Raw genomic sequence first — 16,789 nt, forward strand, 5'->3', positions numbered from 1 at the left:
AATTAAGAAGCCGATTTATGGACACGGTTAATTCTTGGTTTTTAGATAACGAAAGACATGGGTAGAATAAAGGAGGACGAATTTCTATCGATCACGTTTCTACAGTCGTTTGGAAATTATAAAACCAGAGTCAGTGATATACATATAATAAGCTGCGAATCTTTATGCGAAATAAAAATTGCCTGCATCAATTGCAAGACAATTTTAAGTGTAATTTTCTCGTTTCCTTAAGTAATTTTAATAAATCGATATTAATACATAAAAATTCTTTTCGCCTTTTCACTGCTTTATATTCCACCATTCCATTTTTGGAATGTGCCCTTTCGAACCAAACAATTTGTAACACAAACATTTCCGCGTATCGTTAACGATAACGGAGATATTGCTTTGCAACACTTTATTCACCCCACCCTGTATATTGCGTAAAGTATGGCAAGGGGTGAATGCGTTACAAAGAATTATTTTGAGTAACAGTTTCTAAACTAATGAAAAATCACAAGCTCGTTGACCCTCGTTTTAGGCTCCACAACTTCGAACAGCAATGAGCATAAAATTGATTCGACTCTCTTCACCTAAAACTGCGACCGTCGCGCGCGCGTGACCGCGGTATCGGCCGGTGTTAATGATGTTAGGCAATACGAACATGCGCGCAATTCTTTTTACGCCGATGTTTGATCGAGTCCCGAACGTTCGCTTGCTTAACCGTGCAATATGCTTACCTCGACAAGTATTCCGAGCATTGTGCGCACCCGGTCAAAAGCGAAACGTATTTTGCAGGTCGGCTTGAATAGATCGCTGACAACGTTGAAAGCAGCGACACCGGCCGCGGCCCCGCGGACAATCGTATTAAAAGGCAGATTTTACTGACCGAAAGTTATGAATGAACGTTATCGAGGATAGGTCAACGTTTACGCTCGTTATTAAACCATACATTGTATTGTTATGGCGGCGGCGTTTGCCGCGGTAATGAAACCCAATGAATTACCCAGCGCGCAATTTCAAGCTGAACACCGGGTGTTCCGGCCTCGCAAGACTCCATTTAAGTTTCCCATAAAGACTGGTGTTTAACAAGCCGCGCGCCGGCCGCGAAGACAATGGAAACGTAACTCAAAGAACTGCCCGGCCGAAAACGATCGTGCGCGGCTGTATCGCAATTAATGGAACGTTCGCGATTTCATTAGCCGCGCGACTCGTCGCGACCGCGGAGATTTGCCGCGAGGTAACGGTGTTGAAACCTCGAAGGTTTCCATACTTTTCGCGATTGCGATCTACGTTTCGATGGAGCCCGTTAGTGTTTCGCCGATGATTAGACCGCGGAGTTTTAGGCAAAATAAAAGTTGTCCGTATTAGCTGCGGAAAATAGAAACATAAGATCATTGCTTCTGTGATCACTTTAATCGAATAAAACTGAAGCATTGTCGTTACTCGTCGCGCGAGGAATTAACGTTAAAATGAAAGCAACTTCGACGAAAATGAAATTTTTCAGCTGAAATCTTTCCTCTGATTAATGTACTTAATATCGAAGAAAATCGCGGATTTTTCAATCTCGTAATCTTTTCACGGAGGAATAATTTTTTAATAAAAAAAATAGCAGTTAACTAATCAATTTCCATATATTTCTATTCGGCATAAAAAATGCTACAGGAACATGTAGGATATTATCAAAAAAATCACGTTTCCAGCTAGATGTCTTCCCTCGATGAGGCGCATTTCCACCGCCGCCCGCTAAAATCTGATTTCCATAGAAATCTGCAATTTTACGTTGCAGCGATTCGAGACCTTATCGGGCGCGCCGCATCTTCGTCGGCGAGCTCAAAGATCTCGAAAATCCCTTGGTCGTACGTGGGAGAGGCAGCGCGGCGTAGAGAGAGAGTTTCCGCTTCCCAAAATTCGATGTGCGCCGGGACGGCGTTCAGAACCGAAGCGTAAAAGCAAAAGCGGATCGGAGGCGCATCAAAGTTGAAGGGGGGGCGGCCGCGGGGCGCGCAAGAAACCGAGAGAATCGCGAAGGGAAAGGGCCCCGGCGCGGATCGGTGGATTTCGGCGAGGGGACGGTCGCGGGATCGCTCGCTCGCGTGTGTTCGACCGTCTTCGCTCGCTTGATTCGCGCGCGCGGGACGTGGACGGAGCAAAAGCGGAACATCGAGTGCGACGGAGCGCGCGATGAAACCGGCGCGCCGCGCAGGGAAGAGGAGAGTAAAAGATAGAGAGAGAGAGAGAGAAACGAAGAGAGAGCGCACGCAAGAGAAAGAGAGAGAGAGAGAGAGGGAGAGAAAGAGAGAAAGGAGACGAAGAGTCGGCGGTCGGCCAGTGCGCGAAAAGAATAGCCGGCTGATTCATACGCGAAGTCACGAACCGTACATCGTACGCAGCCGGCGTACGGCCGTGCAAGCGTAATCGAAAACACACGAGATGCACACGTTTCACGGCGAGCTTCTCTTCTCCTTCATTCCTTCGCCCCTCGCCCCTTGATTCGCACACGCTTTTATACGCGTATTCTTTCCCTCCTTCCGCGGACGGAACGCCAAGGAAAACGCATTCCTGCGATTTCGAAGCGGAATTTTCTGCCTGAATTCGGCCCGAACTCGCTCCACGACGGAATTTACTCTGGTCAGCACGAAGGGCTAAGACCCTTCACGAAGACCAAGCATTACGTCATGGCCATCGTTCGCAATTGCCTTGCGAGCTTAATCACAAATCGGTTTGGAACAATCTTAGAATATTACGATATAATCAATTGCGAAATAGAATTCGCTTTCTGCAAACACTATTCTCTTCTGTAAGAAATTGCAATGAAGTTGCAAGTTTCTAGAATGATTCGAACAAGCGAGAAAGTGATTAGAGCAATAAAATAGCTCATAGCATAAAAATGAGCCAAATAAACTTAATAATTATTACATGTGAGTCAACCACAAACTAATTTTATTGGCCGTAATAAAAATTCCTAAACAGCAAAAGTTTGCATCGATCGTCGCAAATTACTTTATAATTAGATTTCAATGATTCTAATTTTTAAAAAATATCGTACGAAATCTGTAGGTTGCATAAGGATCCGCAGTCTGTTTATAAGTAAAGAATCGGTAATGTTAATGACAGCCTTCAGTTCTTTTCAATCGAAGACAATTCTATCCGAGAGAATCATCTTGAGAACGTAACGAAGATTAGCCGATAGATCAGCCATAGTATTGTAATTTCAGCGGCGTAACACGCGCCTCCCGTGCGAGGGTCGGCCGGGGAAGCCGGTAGGACCCTATCCTGGAGGGCTGACCGGGACGCACGGATAGGAGAAAGGGAATAAGTCAGGCGAAAGTGGCAGCACGGTACGAATAGTTAAAAATAACCTGGCCGAGGGTCCTGCGTGGTGCTCCGGTTCCTGTAAACACTCCCGCGGGGAGAGGCATGGCAAAAGGAGCAAGTCGGAGCGGAGCGGGCCGCGTATCTGGCACACGGAGGAGAAGACGCGCCTCGCCGCCGCTGGGAGGGCACAATAGAGGAGGAGTAGGTCGATCTGGATCGGGGCGGAGAGATTTTTCAGGTACTCACGTGCTTCCATAGAGGTGTCTTGACTCGGTGGTGGCAACTGCGTTGTGCTCGTGGTCGGCCGCGCAGTCGTCGGCGCGGTTGTGCCTTTGGTCGGCTGTGCTACGGTGACCTTGACCTGATCCTCTGCGCCGTCGGCCTCTTCGTCCTCGCTCGCCGCCTCCCCCGGGCTCGGGCGTGTCCTTACGCTTCCAGCTCCCGGCTCCTCATCTTCAGAATGATACGACCACGATGACATCGGCCCGGCGACTGTTGTCGTGGTCCACTCGACGACACCACCACCACCACCTATGACCTCACCACTACCGTTCCCCGCGACCGCGAACCTCCCCCCGTGTTTGCCCGCGACACCTCCGCGTTCGTCCTCCCTGTTGCGTCCGTCCTTCGCTTGGTCCTCGTTCACCGGCAACACGCCTGCACCCTCGCCGGCGTCCCCGAGCACCCGCGGCACAGTCCGAGCTGCCAGACGATAGGGCACGGTGCTCCCGACGATCACCGGTGCCGTCGTAACCGTCGACGAGCCGTCACCGAGATCCGAGCCCGACGATCTCTCGGCGTTCGCGGCGGGTCGGGCGGATCTACCGCGACCAGACTCGACCAGGGTCGAGAGAGGCTTCTCGAGACGTTGGTTGCGAGAGAACGCGGTCTGCAGCGAGTGCGGTCGCGGACCCAGGGACGTCGTCGATCCTCGTTGATCGAGCAGGCTAGCCGCCACCTGCCGTCGCTTCGACTCGGTCCTCTCGTGAGCCAGACCTCCTCCTCCTCTTCCTCCTCTCCCTGCTTCTTCCGCCGACGCAGGCGAAGAAGTAGGATCCTTCGTCCCGGTGTTTTCGTCGTCGTCGTCGTCGTCGTCGTTGTCGTTGTGGTCGTCGTTGTTGTTGTTGTTGTTGTTGTTGCTGTTATTGTTGACGTCGATCCACGCTGGACCACGGGGTGAGCGCGACCATGCCCCGTCCAGACCAAGTTCCACCGATGCAGACACCGCGTGATGATCCAGCGCTCCGCTTGACGATCGATGGTCTCCGAAAGGATTGCCTGGTTGAAGATTGGAATACCGGCGCGTCGTTCTCCGGTAGGTGGTCTCCGGTGGCGAACGGTCCGGTAATCGAGGTAGAAGACGAGGAGGCGTAGCGTCGAGGGACACCTGCGTATCGGACACCACCGGCGCGGCCGTCGTCGTGCACGTATGGTTGCCGAGGACAGCGACGACGAGAAGAAGCAGGGGCAAGCCCACCCCCGCCCCCGTGGTGGCCCCCACAACCCTCGGCCTTACCACGAAAACCCGCGAGGCCGTCCAGTCCAGCTGGTCGTGGGCCGACCCTGTCGATGATGGTACCTCGGGACACGGGCCGTTCCCTCCGTCTTCTTCTGTCCTGCGCCCTCCAGATCCAGATCGAAATCCGAGCGCTCGACCGAGGGTCTGTCCCAACCTCTGTCCGAGTCGCAGCTACCCGACCGCTCCTCCTCCGTCTCCTCTTCGTCCTCCTCCTCCTGTTCTACATCCAACCTCCTGTCGCCGGTCTTCCTCTTCTGCTGCGCACCTGCTCTCATCCAACGCCAACCCGGGTGGCTGCGCTCGCTACGACCCGATTCCAGGTGTCTCCTTTTCTTCTTCCTCTTCGTCGTCGCGACTACTGGCCCGCCAACCAGGTTTCGGTCTCGCATTTATCCCGTCGCTGCGTCCACCGCGTTTCCACAGAGCTCCGCCTGCTCGACCGACGATACCGATGACGACGCTGCTGAATGACCCCGTTCCGACATCATCGCCAACGCCGCTCCTGATCAAGAGCGAGCCCGATCGACGCGCGATCCGACGCGGTCGCGCGCGCCACCAGCACCCGCCCTCGCATCCTACAAGGCGGACTCGCCGCGAGCTCCCCGACACTCGACCAACGAAATCACCTCACCGATCACCTGGCTGCCGGATGACGAGATCGGTCTGCAACAAACGAACGCCCAACGGTTTAACTCGGGAAACAAGCTGCTGGGATATCTTCAAACTGCACTAATTCTATTCTGGTTTAAACTAAATCGTACTCTGTTTTTTATCTCAATGATATTGCCGTGATATCGATAAGTCATACTTAGTGATACTTTTGTTCTGCAATGTTGTGGTCTTTTTTTTAACTCCGAGAGAGATATTATTATTTAAAATTTACCATAGGTGTAACTAAATAAAACTAGGAAGACTTTCTTGAAGATGTATTTTTAATTTTGTTCGCGTTACAAAATAATATACCTTAACAAGATTATTATAAAGATATGGTTTTTAATATCTAATTTTGCAAGTCTGCTTTCATGTTATAATCGAGCGTGTGACGGACGCGTTGTATCCCAAGCCAAATAGATCATATTTCATGTTTAAGCTTACAATTGACCTACATACGAGAAACGTGTGAACGCGTTCGAAAAAAAATTGACTCATCGATGAAGTACTTTCTAAACCGATTTCGTTAATCTTTAGTACCGCGCCCGACTTCCTGGCTGTAATACCGAGATTACTCGATACGATCGTTTTATCAATAATGTGGATCTAAAGTACGCGTATCAACAATTTCGATATGAATTAGTAGTGTACTCGGTATCAGTCTGCAGACAGATTAGAGAGATATATTTCTCCGCCTGTGTCGTTAGCTTAGTCGGAATAAAAAAATCACCTGATGTTAACAAAACTCGTGGAAGATCTCTAATTGGGTCTCTTTTCAATAAACGCCACGTATCTAAAAATATTTGTCTGAAAATTAATCTTTGCTCAAAGTCATCACCGCTCATTAGGAATCTCTTTGTTAACAATTTAAGCGAAGTGAAATTTTCGCAAAACTAAGACCAAAACCACCGACGAGATTTCCACATTTCCTCGGTTCGTCTTGTGGGCAGTTTTTCCATAAATCTGCTCAGTTAGAATCTAATCTCATACCAGAGGAACCGCTACAAACAGTGCGCGTGCATATTGAAAAATTAAAATCATTCTCCAGCCCACGGGAACAGAAAACTGGGTTTCCGAGCGCAGGGAATAGCGCGAGGCTCACAAACGGGGTAGAGGCTGGCAAATAAGAGGGACAGTGTTGCGAGTCATGCGCTGTCTTATTCTGGTCCATGGTCTCATGCTTCCTACAACTTCCTAAAATATAAGCCCCCAGGAAATAGTTGGCGAACGGATTTCGAGTGATTCGTTTCGTTCAACGCTCCTCCCTTCTCTCTCTCCCTCTCTCTCCCTCTCGCTCTCTCTAATACGCTCTCTTTCTCTCACGCACACACTCTTCGGCTCTCGATCTCTCTATTTCTCTCTCTCTCCCTCTCTTCTCTCTCTCTCTAGCTCGCATTGTCCCCGCGTTCCTCGTGCGTGCATGACAATACGACATAATGAACTAATGTCCGACACAGAGGGGTAGGCTCGCCCCTGTGACGCGCGGCCGGTTCACGTACGTACGTACGTAAAAAAAAAAAAAAACTGAAAATGTTGCCCCGCGGAACGCTCACTCGAGATTTCGAGTGGTCCTCGGCAACTCGGCCCGGCATTGCGTGGATTTATTATTTATGTCGAGGATCGGCGACCTCCGGTTCCCGTTCCCTGTAACCCTTTTATCCGGGACATGCCCCTCGACGGGAACGCACGACTGTGCGAGGAATAATTATTCCGACTGCACAGACGGTAATACTCGAGATAAACGGTGATCGATATTCACCGATGCGGCTGATTAAATGAAAAACAACGATAGCGGCTGGCGTCGCGGACGATAGCGGCCCGATCGAGACCGATACCAGGACATCGGGGCCGGCCGAAATCGTATCCAGCTGGGAGCCGAGCGTTCGCCGCCGCCGCTCCGACTACGATGATAAAGACCCGTGCGAATCGATTCGCACAATGTCATCTTTATTCTGAGCACAGAATTTTATGAACGCTAGGGACGATTTAAACATTCGCGCGATAGACTGTGGATCTTTAAGCAGATTTAAATTTTCTACTTTATTTTCCAGATGTTAGAATTAGAAAAATATGCCTGTTCTTGAATGAATGATTCCTTGTGCTGTTTACCGATTTTAAACATCCACAGCCTCTTTCATCGATACTCTATGATAATTCTGGATACTTTGCTCGGTGAAATAATTAAACTGTTATACTTTGTGTTAGTTCAGTTTTATTTAGCGTTTTATTACATGGCAGAATAAACGACCTCCAATCTCTCGCGTTTTTCCTATACTGATTTTTTTTTTAATAAAAAAGTGTAGCTCGCGTTTACTTTGTATATGGAAATCGTATCGTTTATATTTTTATTATTATTATTCTATTATTGGTACTATTATTATTATTACTATTATTGCTATTATTATTACAATTACGGTTACTATTACCACTATTATTATTATTATATTATTATTATGATTATGACGTGTTGAATTTTTGTAGAAGAATTGAGAAGGCGTCTGCTCGTTTAGGCGAAATTAATTAAAATTAAAGAGCAATATACCGTCGTCTATAGCACAAGGTTCATTATGGAAGATTCGAAGTCTTGAGAAAAGATCGTTTCTACACATGAACTTTCTGAGAGCCTCTCTCGATGTCCAGATCAGTCAACATAAAAAGTTCACGATAGGCAGTTAGAAGCGGCTCTAAAAGTAGCCGCGGTACGTTCGAGTGGGCCGTCAAGAATTCAGGAACCGATCGGAAGGTGAATATTTCCACAAATCGTTCGTCAACCCCGTCGAGTACACGGTAAACTTTGGCGAGATTTATTCGCGAGGCACGCGAACCACCATTAAGCGCGACGTCGCGGCGGTGGGAATCGCGAAAATCCTATTTTTATGAACGTTCTCTGGTCGGGTATGAATAGTTCTGCCCGCCACAGTCGTCCGCTCTCTCTCTCTCTCTCTCTCTCTCTCGCTTTCTCGCACTCGCTCTCTCCAACTCTCTCCTTCCCTCTCTCTCTCTCTCTCTTTCCCTCCCGCGGCTATAGACATATTCTACTAGAGTACCCCGGCTGACGAACAAGAGGAAAAGGGGAAGACGGACGCGAACAGACAGACCGGTCTGTTTCTACTGTCCACGGTCTCCTAATGCAAAAGCCGTGTAGCATCGATAGACGTCGGCTACGGTCGCGACACCCGTGACTGCCGGATAGGCCGTGTTTTGCGGTGTTTATTCAGCGTGTGCTCTATCGAACAGGAAATCACGAACAACGGTAAAGTGGCTGGCACACGCGGACGGAGAAGTCGCCCGCGGCCGCGACAGATCCCCGGCAGAGAATATTTGTTTACGCAGAAAACGCGAATCACGCTAATTATAGTCGGCGAGTCGAAGGGAGGAAACGGCGAAGACACTATTTTTACGAGTCTCCCGCCAGAATATCGTCGGACGTCTCTGCCACCGTCTGACCGCAACAAAGCCGACGGACGAGAAAACGCGAGAGGAGTGGAAGACGGTAACATTTCCGCGCTCGCTCCCCGCTGGCGAGGTGCGGCGAACGATCCTGATCGAGAGCCGCGGCGGAGCCCGATGACTTCGCGCGCTCCACGGAATTTCTCGACTTGTCGATCTCGTTTCTCGTTGCTATAACACGGCGGATAACCCGTGTCGTTCCGTGCGCCGCTAGAAACGGGAAAGGGATTCCGTCGAGAGAACGATAACGCGCGCTGAAACGAGGAATAAAACGTAACACAACTGTGTCCAAGCATTCTTATTTATTTTGTACAGGCCAACAACGAACACTGTCGAACATTGTTCACTTTTCTTTTTTTTTTTTTTTGCAGCGGTGCACCATGGGGGTATCATCCCTAGATCGTCGGACTTCTGTTTCGGCGGGCTGTACAACATGCTTGGTGTGCTGAATCTAACAGGGACGTGCGTTAATTAAGAAATCGTTTAGGTGCAAGTAACAGACAGAACGGAGAGATTCTATAATCCTAAGTGTGCGCAGGCTGTTTAAAAGTATTCGGGCAAGGTGTGTATAGTACATCGTGGTAGTCGGCTCTCCGCGGTCCTCGCCGAGAACCTGTTACAGCATGCCAATGTATGGAAAACAGTTCGGAAGCGTTCCAATTGTTTTTGTGCACCGCGTTCGTCGTCGTTCACGATTGATTCGCGGATCTGGTCGGAACGTCATCGTTAGACTGCAGATTTTCACGCATTTGTGGCAAAGACGAGCGAGGGCAATTTGAAACGGTAAACAAACCGAAGCGATTGAAAATCGTCGATTCATCATTTTCAAATTGGTAAAATGCTCGAAGTCGAAATGGACTGTATACCTAACCACCATTCTGGCATAATTGATGCAGCGGTCTAGTTCGTCGGTGCTGTGAGTGCATAGAGATCCGCAGCCTATCGACGAACGTAACGCAAATCGTTGGTGCAAAGACGAGGCTAGCCCGGCGCAGGACCGCAGAGAGTTAAGGGGTGGTGATTAAAGTGCAGGCGCCATCGATACTCGCTGGTAGTCCATAAGACAATCGCATATACATTTCGTAGGGCGCGTACGCCTCTGTAGATGCTCCTCGGGGCCACCGAATCGCCATTTAAGGGCGCAATGCACCGCGTTCCTCGAAACGGACGGCTGCGGTGTCGGTGGTCCCGGGATCGGTTCGATCGATCGAAAGGGGGCATGCTGTGTGAGGTGATCGTATCAAGTAGTGATTTGTTAATAAAAGCGGCTCTGTATTTCGGTACCGGCATCGGTGTATCTCATTCAATGACAATCGTAAAGAGACAAATAAAGAGAAAAGAAAAGAAATCAGAGAGAGTGAGAGAGAGATAAAGGGATCGGTCGAAGACATTCGATAGGTCGCAAGGTATTCGGGCGGGTTATTGGTCCGCGGTGGGGGAGGATCGGTCGCCGCGAAATTTTTCGCGGAAACTGAGGTTAGAATACGACACGAGCACAGGCCCCGGTTGGCCGGTGTCGCGCGCGCGTGTCAGCGAGTGGGAATTCGCTGTTTTCATGAGGAAAAATGTGCGCGGCACGCGTGCTGACGTTCTATTTTCGAATGAAAGGCGCGATCAGGGGACAAGAACCAGAGAGAGAGACGCGAGCCGGGGAAGGCAGAAAGAGATGGGACGAGAGAGAGGGGCGTAGGAGGAAGGGAGACCGAGCGTACAGGGAGAAAGAGGGAAAGGGAGAACGAAGGAGAACGCGCGCGAGAGACAAAGACCGGGGCAAGAAGGGAACAAGACGGACGTAGGAACGAACCGTGAGGGAAAAGCGTGGAACAGAAAGCGAGAGAAGGCGACGCAGCGAGAGCAACAGCATTGTACAAAAACGAAGACAGATTGCGATGCATCTATATGCGTACCTATATATGCGAGAGACCAAGGGGGACAGATGGATAGGGAGCGAGAGCCGGAGAAGCGTGAGACGGAGAAAGAGTGAGAGCGAGAGGGAGGGGAAGAGAGACGGAGAACGAAAGAGAAAGAGAGAGAGAGAGAGAACTAAAGAGAAAGAAAGAGAGAGAGGGAACGAGAGAGGCGAAAGAGCGCGAGAGCGTGTACACTCTTTGAATACACCGGGGCGGGAGAAGGCGGACAGAAACAGACCGCGATGGGGATGAAGAGAAAAAGAGACGGATAGCTGTGCCGCCGTGTAGTGTGGACACCGGCGAGGAACTCTGACTCGTCTCGTGCTAGGCGGCCATGCTGGGTCTCTGTTGCGTTCCGAGAATGGGTACCTTTTGCGTGCACGGTGGAAACTCGCGCGGCGGATCCCCCCGCGGACGAACCGTCCACGCCGCTCTCCCGCTCTCGGGTCCGCAGCGATACCGATCGGATCGTGTTTACGATCGTGATCGCGGGATTAACCAGCGCGTACGGTTCGTCGGTGAAAAAACCAAAGAGAACAAAATTACGAAATGATATAGACAGAACGAAAGCGAGAGCGGGAAAAATAAAGCGAAGAGGAGGGGGAGGGAAAAGAAAAATAGAAGAAAACGTAAAGATAAACGAAAGGGGAACGGAGTCGCGCGAACGAAAAGGGAAGACGGACCCCGGAGCCGAGGGACAGACGAGGGGGGCGACGAGCAAGACGGAAAGCTGACCGGTGTGGATAAACGAGGGAACAAGAGAGAGAGAGAGAGAGAGAGAAAGAGAAGAAGGGGAAGCAGGAGGACAACAAGGCGAAAGTAAAGAAAGACAAAGAGGATGAGAAAGAGAACAAGAGAGACCGAGAGAGAGAAAGAAAGAGAGAGAGCAGAAAGAGAGCAAAAGCGTGCGAGAAAAAGAAAGAAAGAACGAAAGAAAGAAAGAAAGAAAGAAAGAAAGAAAAGGAGAGAAGCACACGCACCGTGTTGACCACCACGCGTTCGCCGTTCGGGATGAAGGGAGGGGGCACCTCTGTTCACGAGCACGAGCAGCGTATACGCAGTACACGTAAAACTACGCGCGGCAACGACACACACGACGAGTGCACGCGGCGTCTTCGGTTCTCGCGGCCGCCGCTCCGTCGTCGTCTTTTCCGGCGGCGCGGGTCTACCGTCGTCGTGTCGATGCAGGAATTTCCTTTCCCGGCATGGACACCGCCACCACCAGCAGCAGCAGGCCACGCCAACAGGCCGAGGCCGGAGAAGAAGTGAAACGGATCGAGCGTGAATCGTACAAGCGAACGACCGGAGCTCGAAGCGAGCGAGCCGAAGATCCGTGGAGCAAGCGGTGCTGCCTATCGGATGGCACTGCGTTCAGCGCCGCTGTGCGCGACCCCCGTCGGCCTTCATCGTCGCGCCTCGTCGCGCCTCGTCCCGTCTCGGCGGCTCTCGTCGCTTTTCGCCCCTTTCCGTCCCTCGAGTTCTCTGCCGCCACGCCGCGCCGCTCGGCTCGGCTCCGCTTCGCGCTGCTCCGATCCGATCCGATCCGCGTCTCTCGCTCCCTCTATCCCTCTATCGCACTCCTTCTCCCTCTCCCTCTCTATCTATGTATCTCCGTCTCGCTCGCGCCCGCCGCTCCTTCCACCGTCTATACTACTACCTCGCTCCGTCTCTGCACTTCGCTTCGCTCTCCCTTCGCTCCCTTCGCTTCCTCCGCTATTCAGCTCTCTCTTCGCGTGGCTCTCTAACCCCTTCTTCCGCGTACAACACCCTCTCCCTCTCTCCTTCTTTCACCACCAGCCGACGCGGCCGGCGCGACGTCGCGTCTCTCCATCTAGGCCGCCATCGCCACTGTCACCACCACCGACACGACGTTACCACCGCCGCCGCAGCCGCCTCCTCCGCCACCGCCGTCCTCCTCCTCGCGGATGCTGTCGTCGCCGCGCTCGCCGTGAGCAGTCATAGTCGACGAGCGAGGTCGCGAAAACCGTCCGGTTCACACGCAGTCGTTAGCATCCACGCTACCTGACGACTCGATCGCTACACTACATCTCTACCAACCCCTCGCTCGCTCGCTCGCACCCCCTAGGCGATCCGAGGGAGCCTCCCGATGCTAGCCGGAGATCTGATTCTCAGGACGCGGCATATGGTGACGCCTACAGCGGCAGAGTCGGACATGCGGCAATTGAACGGTTAATTGCGGTCCAATTCTCGGTATTCGGCGAACCCTCTGACTTTGGGGTGATATCGATCCAAAATCCTTTCCTACCCGGTACACTTTCCAGCGACGATCTCGTCGTTTCGACAACACTGTTGAAACAGAGATGTTGAGCAGTTGATTGGCTCGTTTGATAGTATAATAGTACCAGCAATCGTTAGATTAAGCATCCGATTTCATTTTAACAAAACGTTGTCGTCATGCAATTCCATCAGCTGGCTTTAATAATATTACAAGGGGGAGAAGCGCAAGTTATGACCGCCATAAATTAGGCACACGAATTTGCAATATTTAAGGACACAGCACGGATTTTATCAAACGCGTGTTAGGTAGCACTAAAAAGGTTATTAACCATTTTGTTCCTGGGATTTGATAACCAACAATTTCTTTCGACTTGGAAAAAATGAACAGCATCCACAATAGTATAAGATATGTTCGCTTTTGGGTAAAACAAATACAAGTTTGTAAATCGATATCGACGTTTCTGCAGTGCTACCCATAAAGAAAGACCCAGGGAAACATTCTAATTTGAAGAATTCTGCATTAATTAGCAAAAACTCGCGAGAACTTAACAAAACGTAAAATCAGCGGCCTTTATGAAATACTTTAATGTGCTAAGATTCATAGACGAAAATGATTAACTCATAAGTAGTATTAGACTTTAATATGCTGGTAAATAGTAATGCAGCTTGTATCTTCGTTGGTGGTATTGCACCTTGTATGTTCGTAAGTAGTATTGAACCTTCTACTTTCATAAGTAGTATTAGACTTTCCGTAATCCTTAGTAGTATTAGGCCTTCTGTCACCCCAAGTGGTATCAGACCTTCCATCATTATAAATAGTATTGCGTTCTCTATGCTTATAAGTAGTATTAAATCTTTCGCGAACCTAAGTAGTATTAGACACTCTACCGTTATAAATAGTATCGAACCTCACATAAAGTCTGCTCTTTCAAAATCTTGATCCTATTACTACGAAGCGGCATTAAAAACTGTGAATCATGTTCCAAAACAATTTTTACATTAGTGTCAAATGTGTCTATGTTTCAGAAATGATCAATTTCATATACACAAAATGCATTAAGTTACAGAAATCTAATGGAAATATAATGTAGATCAGGTAAACTATTTTGGATTTATAGTTAAAATGGCCTCGGGTGTAAAGATTTAATTCATAGACTCGCTGAACTCTGGAGAACGAACAAAAATAAGTTGAATAAGGTCATCGTGTAGATGACCTACTTTAATCTCAATTTAACCAAAAGTATGTTTCTTTGATACAACGGCGATACGAAGAAACGGATAGAATTGTAACATACTGAACGATTAAATTTTAATAATATAAAATACGCACGATCGCAGTGATATTCGAACAACGAACGATAGGACAAAATGGTAAAAATATTGTTATTCGTATTGAAAATTTAGAGCCATTATGAACCGAATTTCGGAATAGTAGCAAAGTTCCAAAAAACAATGTGACGGGTGCGGATTGCATATTCGATTATTCTCCAACAATGCATCCTGTTATGAATACCCGGAAGCCATTAAGGCGACGATTGCCCGAAGAATGCTATAAAATCAATCGTACGACACCTACGACACGATCGATCGAACCGACGGAAGCCTCTTTTCAAAGATTCCTGTCGAGCATGGAAAGTGACCGACTAAAATTCAAGATCACGCGCACCCTCGAACTGCGCGGGGGTTGGTGTCGGTGCATCGACCACACGGCACGCACCCGCGCCGACCCCAAGACAATCGCGCGCGCTGCAGAATCCGGGGTCCTCCAATACAGACGGACCTATGCATATTTGGCACATCACTCGCGGCACGTTCCGTTGAGTCACCCTTTCGGTCTGAAGCACGCGCGGCAGACGTAACAGGACACATGCCGGCCGTACAACCGAATTTCGATACGTCGCCGGTTTGGCACGTAGGTGTCCCGCCCGAAATCGAACCGCTTCTGGGTCACGTTGTCTCGCCGCCGAGGGGCCGCCTCGGGAAGGCGACTTTCGATGCGGCACGGAAGGGTTGAGGGTGGAAGAGGGCGGATACGGGATCGTGGCCGCGGGTCTGACCCGTCCCGAAGATCACCGGGAATAATTCATCGGCGGTGTTAATAGTACAACGGCGGCGATGACAGTACGCTCCGCCGCGTCTTCAGAATAGAATCACGACATTTTCGGCGGGTTTCACATCCCTACGGAGGTGTAACAGTGAATCGACGTCACGGATCCCGGCAATGTTCCTTATTTAGAAACCAGAGCGTCGGAACCGTCCTGCTGGAGAGTCGGTCGACCGGTCTCAATAATTCGTCGCATAACGATTTTATGATGCCCCCGGTTTTTTGCGGGCTGCTCGCCGGGGCGATTGAAATTTTATCGGAGGCTTCGGGGGTACCGTATCGATCCCGGTACCGGCACTGACCTGGAACTCCGGTCCTCCGCGATCGTCCTCTCGCTCGCTCCCCCGGCCCGATACCCGATCCTTCCATTTATACCATAAATACTTGAGCATCGTTAAGATTTAATCACCCGGTTGCTCGAACCTTCCAGTCGATACGCTTAACACGTCAGACGGGTGGAGGATTGCTCGAGTCTTAATGGAGTAGCCGGGCACTAAATGAAGCCTTTCGTTTCTATTGTGTCAGAAGTCGCCGGGTTACCGTGACAAAAATACTGCTCGGCCAAGTTGCTTTCCACGGTATCCTAAAAGGTACTGCCGCGCTACTTATAGATGCCCGCCTATCACCGAGGACTAACAGATATCCTCTTAACGCGACTTATTTTAGTCTAGAACGCGTACTTTTTTGTTGCGTTTGATGGTCTATCGTAAAGAAGCCACGACAGAGTCAAGTAAAAAAAGAAAAAAGAAAAAAACGAGCCGCTTCCTCTTGACTGCAATCGCAGCAGCGGCCCCCGATGAAATGTATATTTTGACGAGCGCGCGGCCGGGGTTAAAGAAACCGCGAGTTTATTCCTCCCGAAGGCAAGCCGAGACGCGCGACGCGTCATCATGTTCATCAGTGTCGCAGACACTCGGCGAGAGAGCGGGTCGGTGCCGTTACCGACGCAGCAGCCGAGCACAGTAAACCCTGGCGCGGAGATAAGGGGTCTTCGATCTCGCCTGAACGCTCGTATCGTTAACGGAACGCTCGCGTAACGAGAAGGATCGACGACAGACACGGTCGCTTGTCATCGACCGGCAGCACGCCGAGCCGAGCCGAGCCGAGCTAAGCCGCGCCGATCCGAGAACGAACGTCGTCGTCGTCGTCGTCGTCGCCGCCGTCGTCGTCGGCGAAAGGCGAAACGTGTAAGGCTGATAGGTGTATAGATACGTTCCGCGTGGCAGACGGATGGCGGCGGAGGGGGCCAGACACGCCACGGGGTAGAGGAAGAGGGCCGGGGGCACCGGGGGAGGCGGATGAAAAAATGCAAAAATGCAGTTTTACGCGTCGCTCCGGGCACCGGTACTCCACGGACATACTTGGAACCGGACACCGAGTTCGTGGAATCGGGACGGTCACTCGAGAACTATGCTATTTAAAGAAAGGCACACCGTAGTGTACCCCGTTTACCGTTACCATCAACCTCCGTCGACCTTTTGCCCGTCACTTACGTGTGGCTGGCATCGTCGTGCCACCGAGAACAACCGTGTCGCAATCGAGGCTCATGGTTAACCCCTGAAACGGGTCGGGGATCGTATTCGCGCGTTGCTCACCGGGCCCGTTTTATAGCCCATTTCA

At 50.4% G+C, this 16,789-nt stretch overlaps 1 protein-coding gene across 1 annotated transcript in view; it reads right to left on the reverse strand.

Annotated features, from left to right (window-relative positions):
- Positions 1–5,205, reverse strand: part of LOC144471000 (uncharacterized) — a 190,013-nt gene extending 184,808 nt beyond the window's left edge. The window contains exons 1-2 of the mRNA XM_078182636.1: positions 5,041–5,205; positions 3,544–4,987 (exon numbers count right to left, since the gene is read on the reverse strand). Of these exons, the coding sequence (XP_078038762.1) occupies positions 3,544–4,987; positions 5,041–5,205 (1,609 nt within the window). The remainder of the gene's footprint in view (positions 1–3,543; positions 4,988–5,040) is intronic.
- Positions 5,206–16,789: the final 11,584 nt, after the last annotated feature.

This window comes from Augochlora pura, chromosome 6, assembly GCF_028453695.1.
Source record: "Augochlora pura isolate Apur16 chromosome 6, APUR_v2.2.1, whole genome shotgun sequence".
Classification (NCBI taxonomy): domain Eukaryota; kingdom Metazoa; phylum Arthropoda; class Insecta; order Hymenoptera; family Halictidae; genus Augochlora; species Augochlora pura.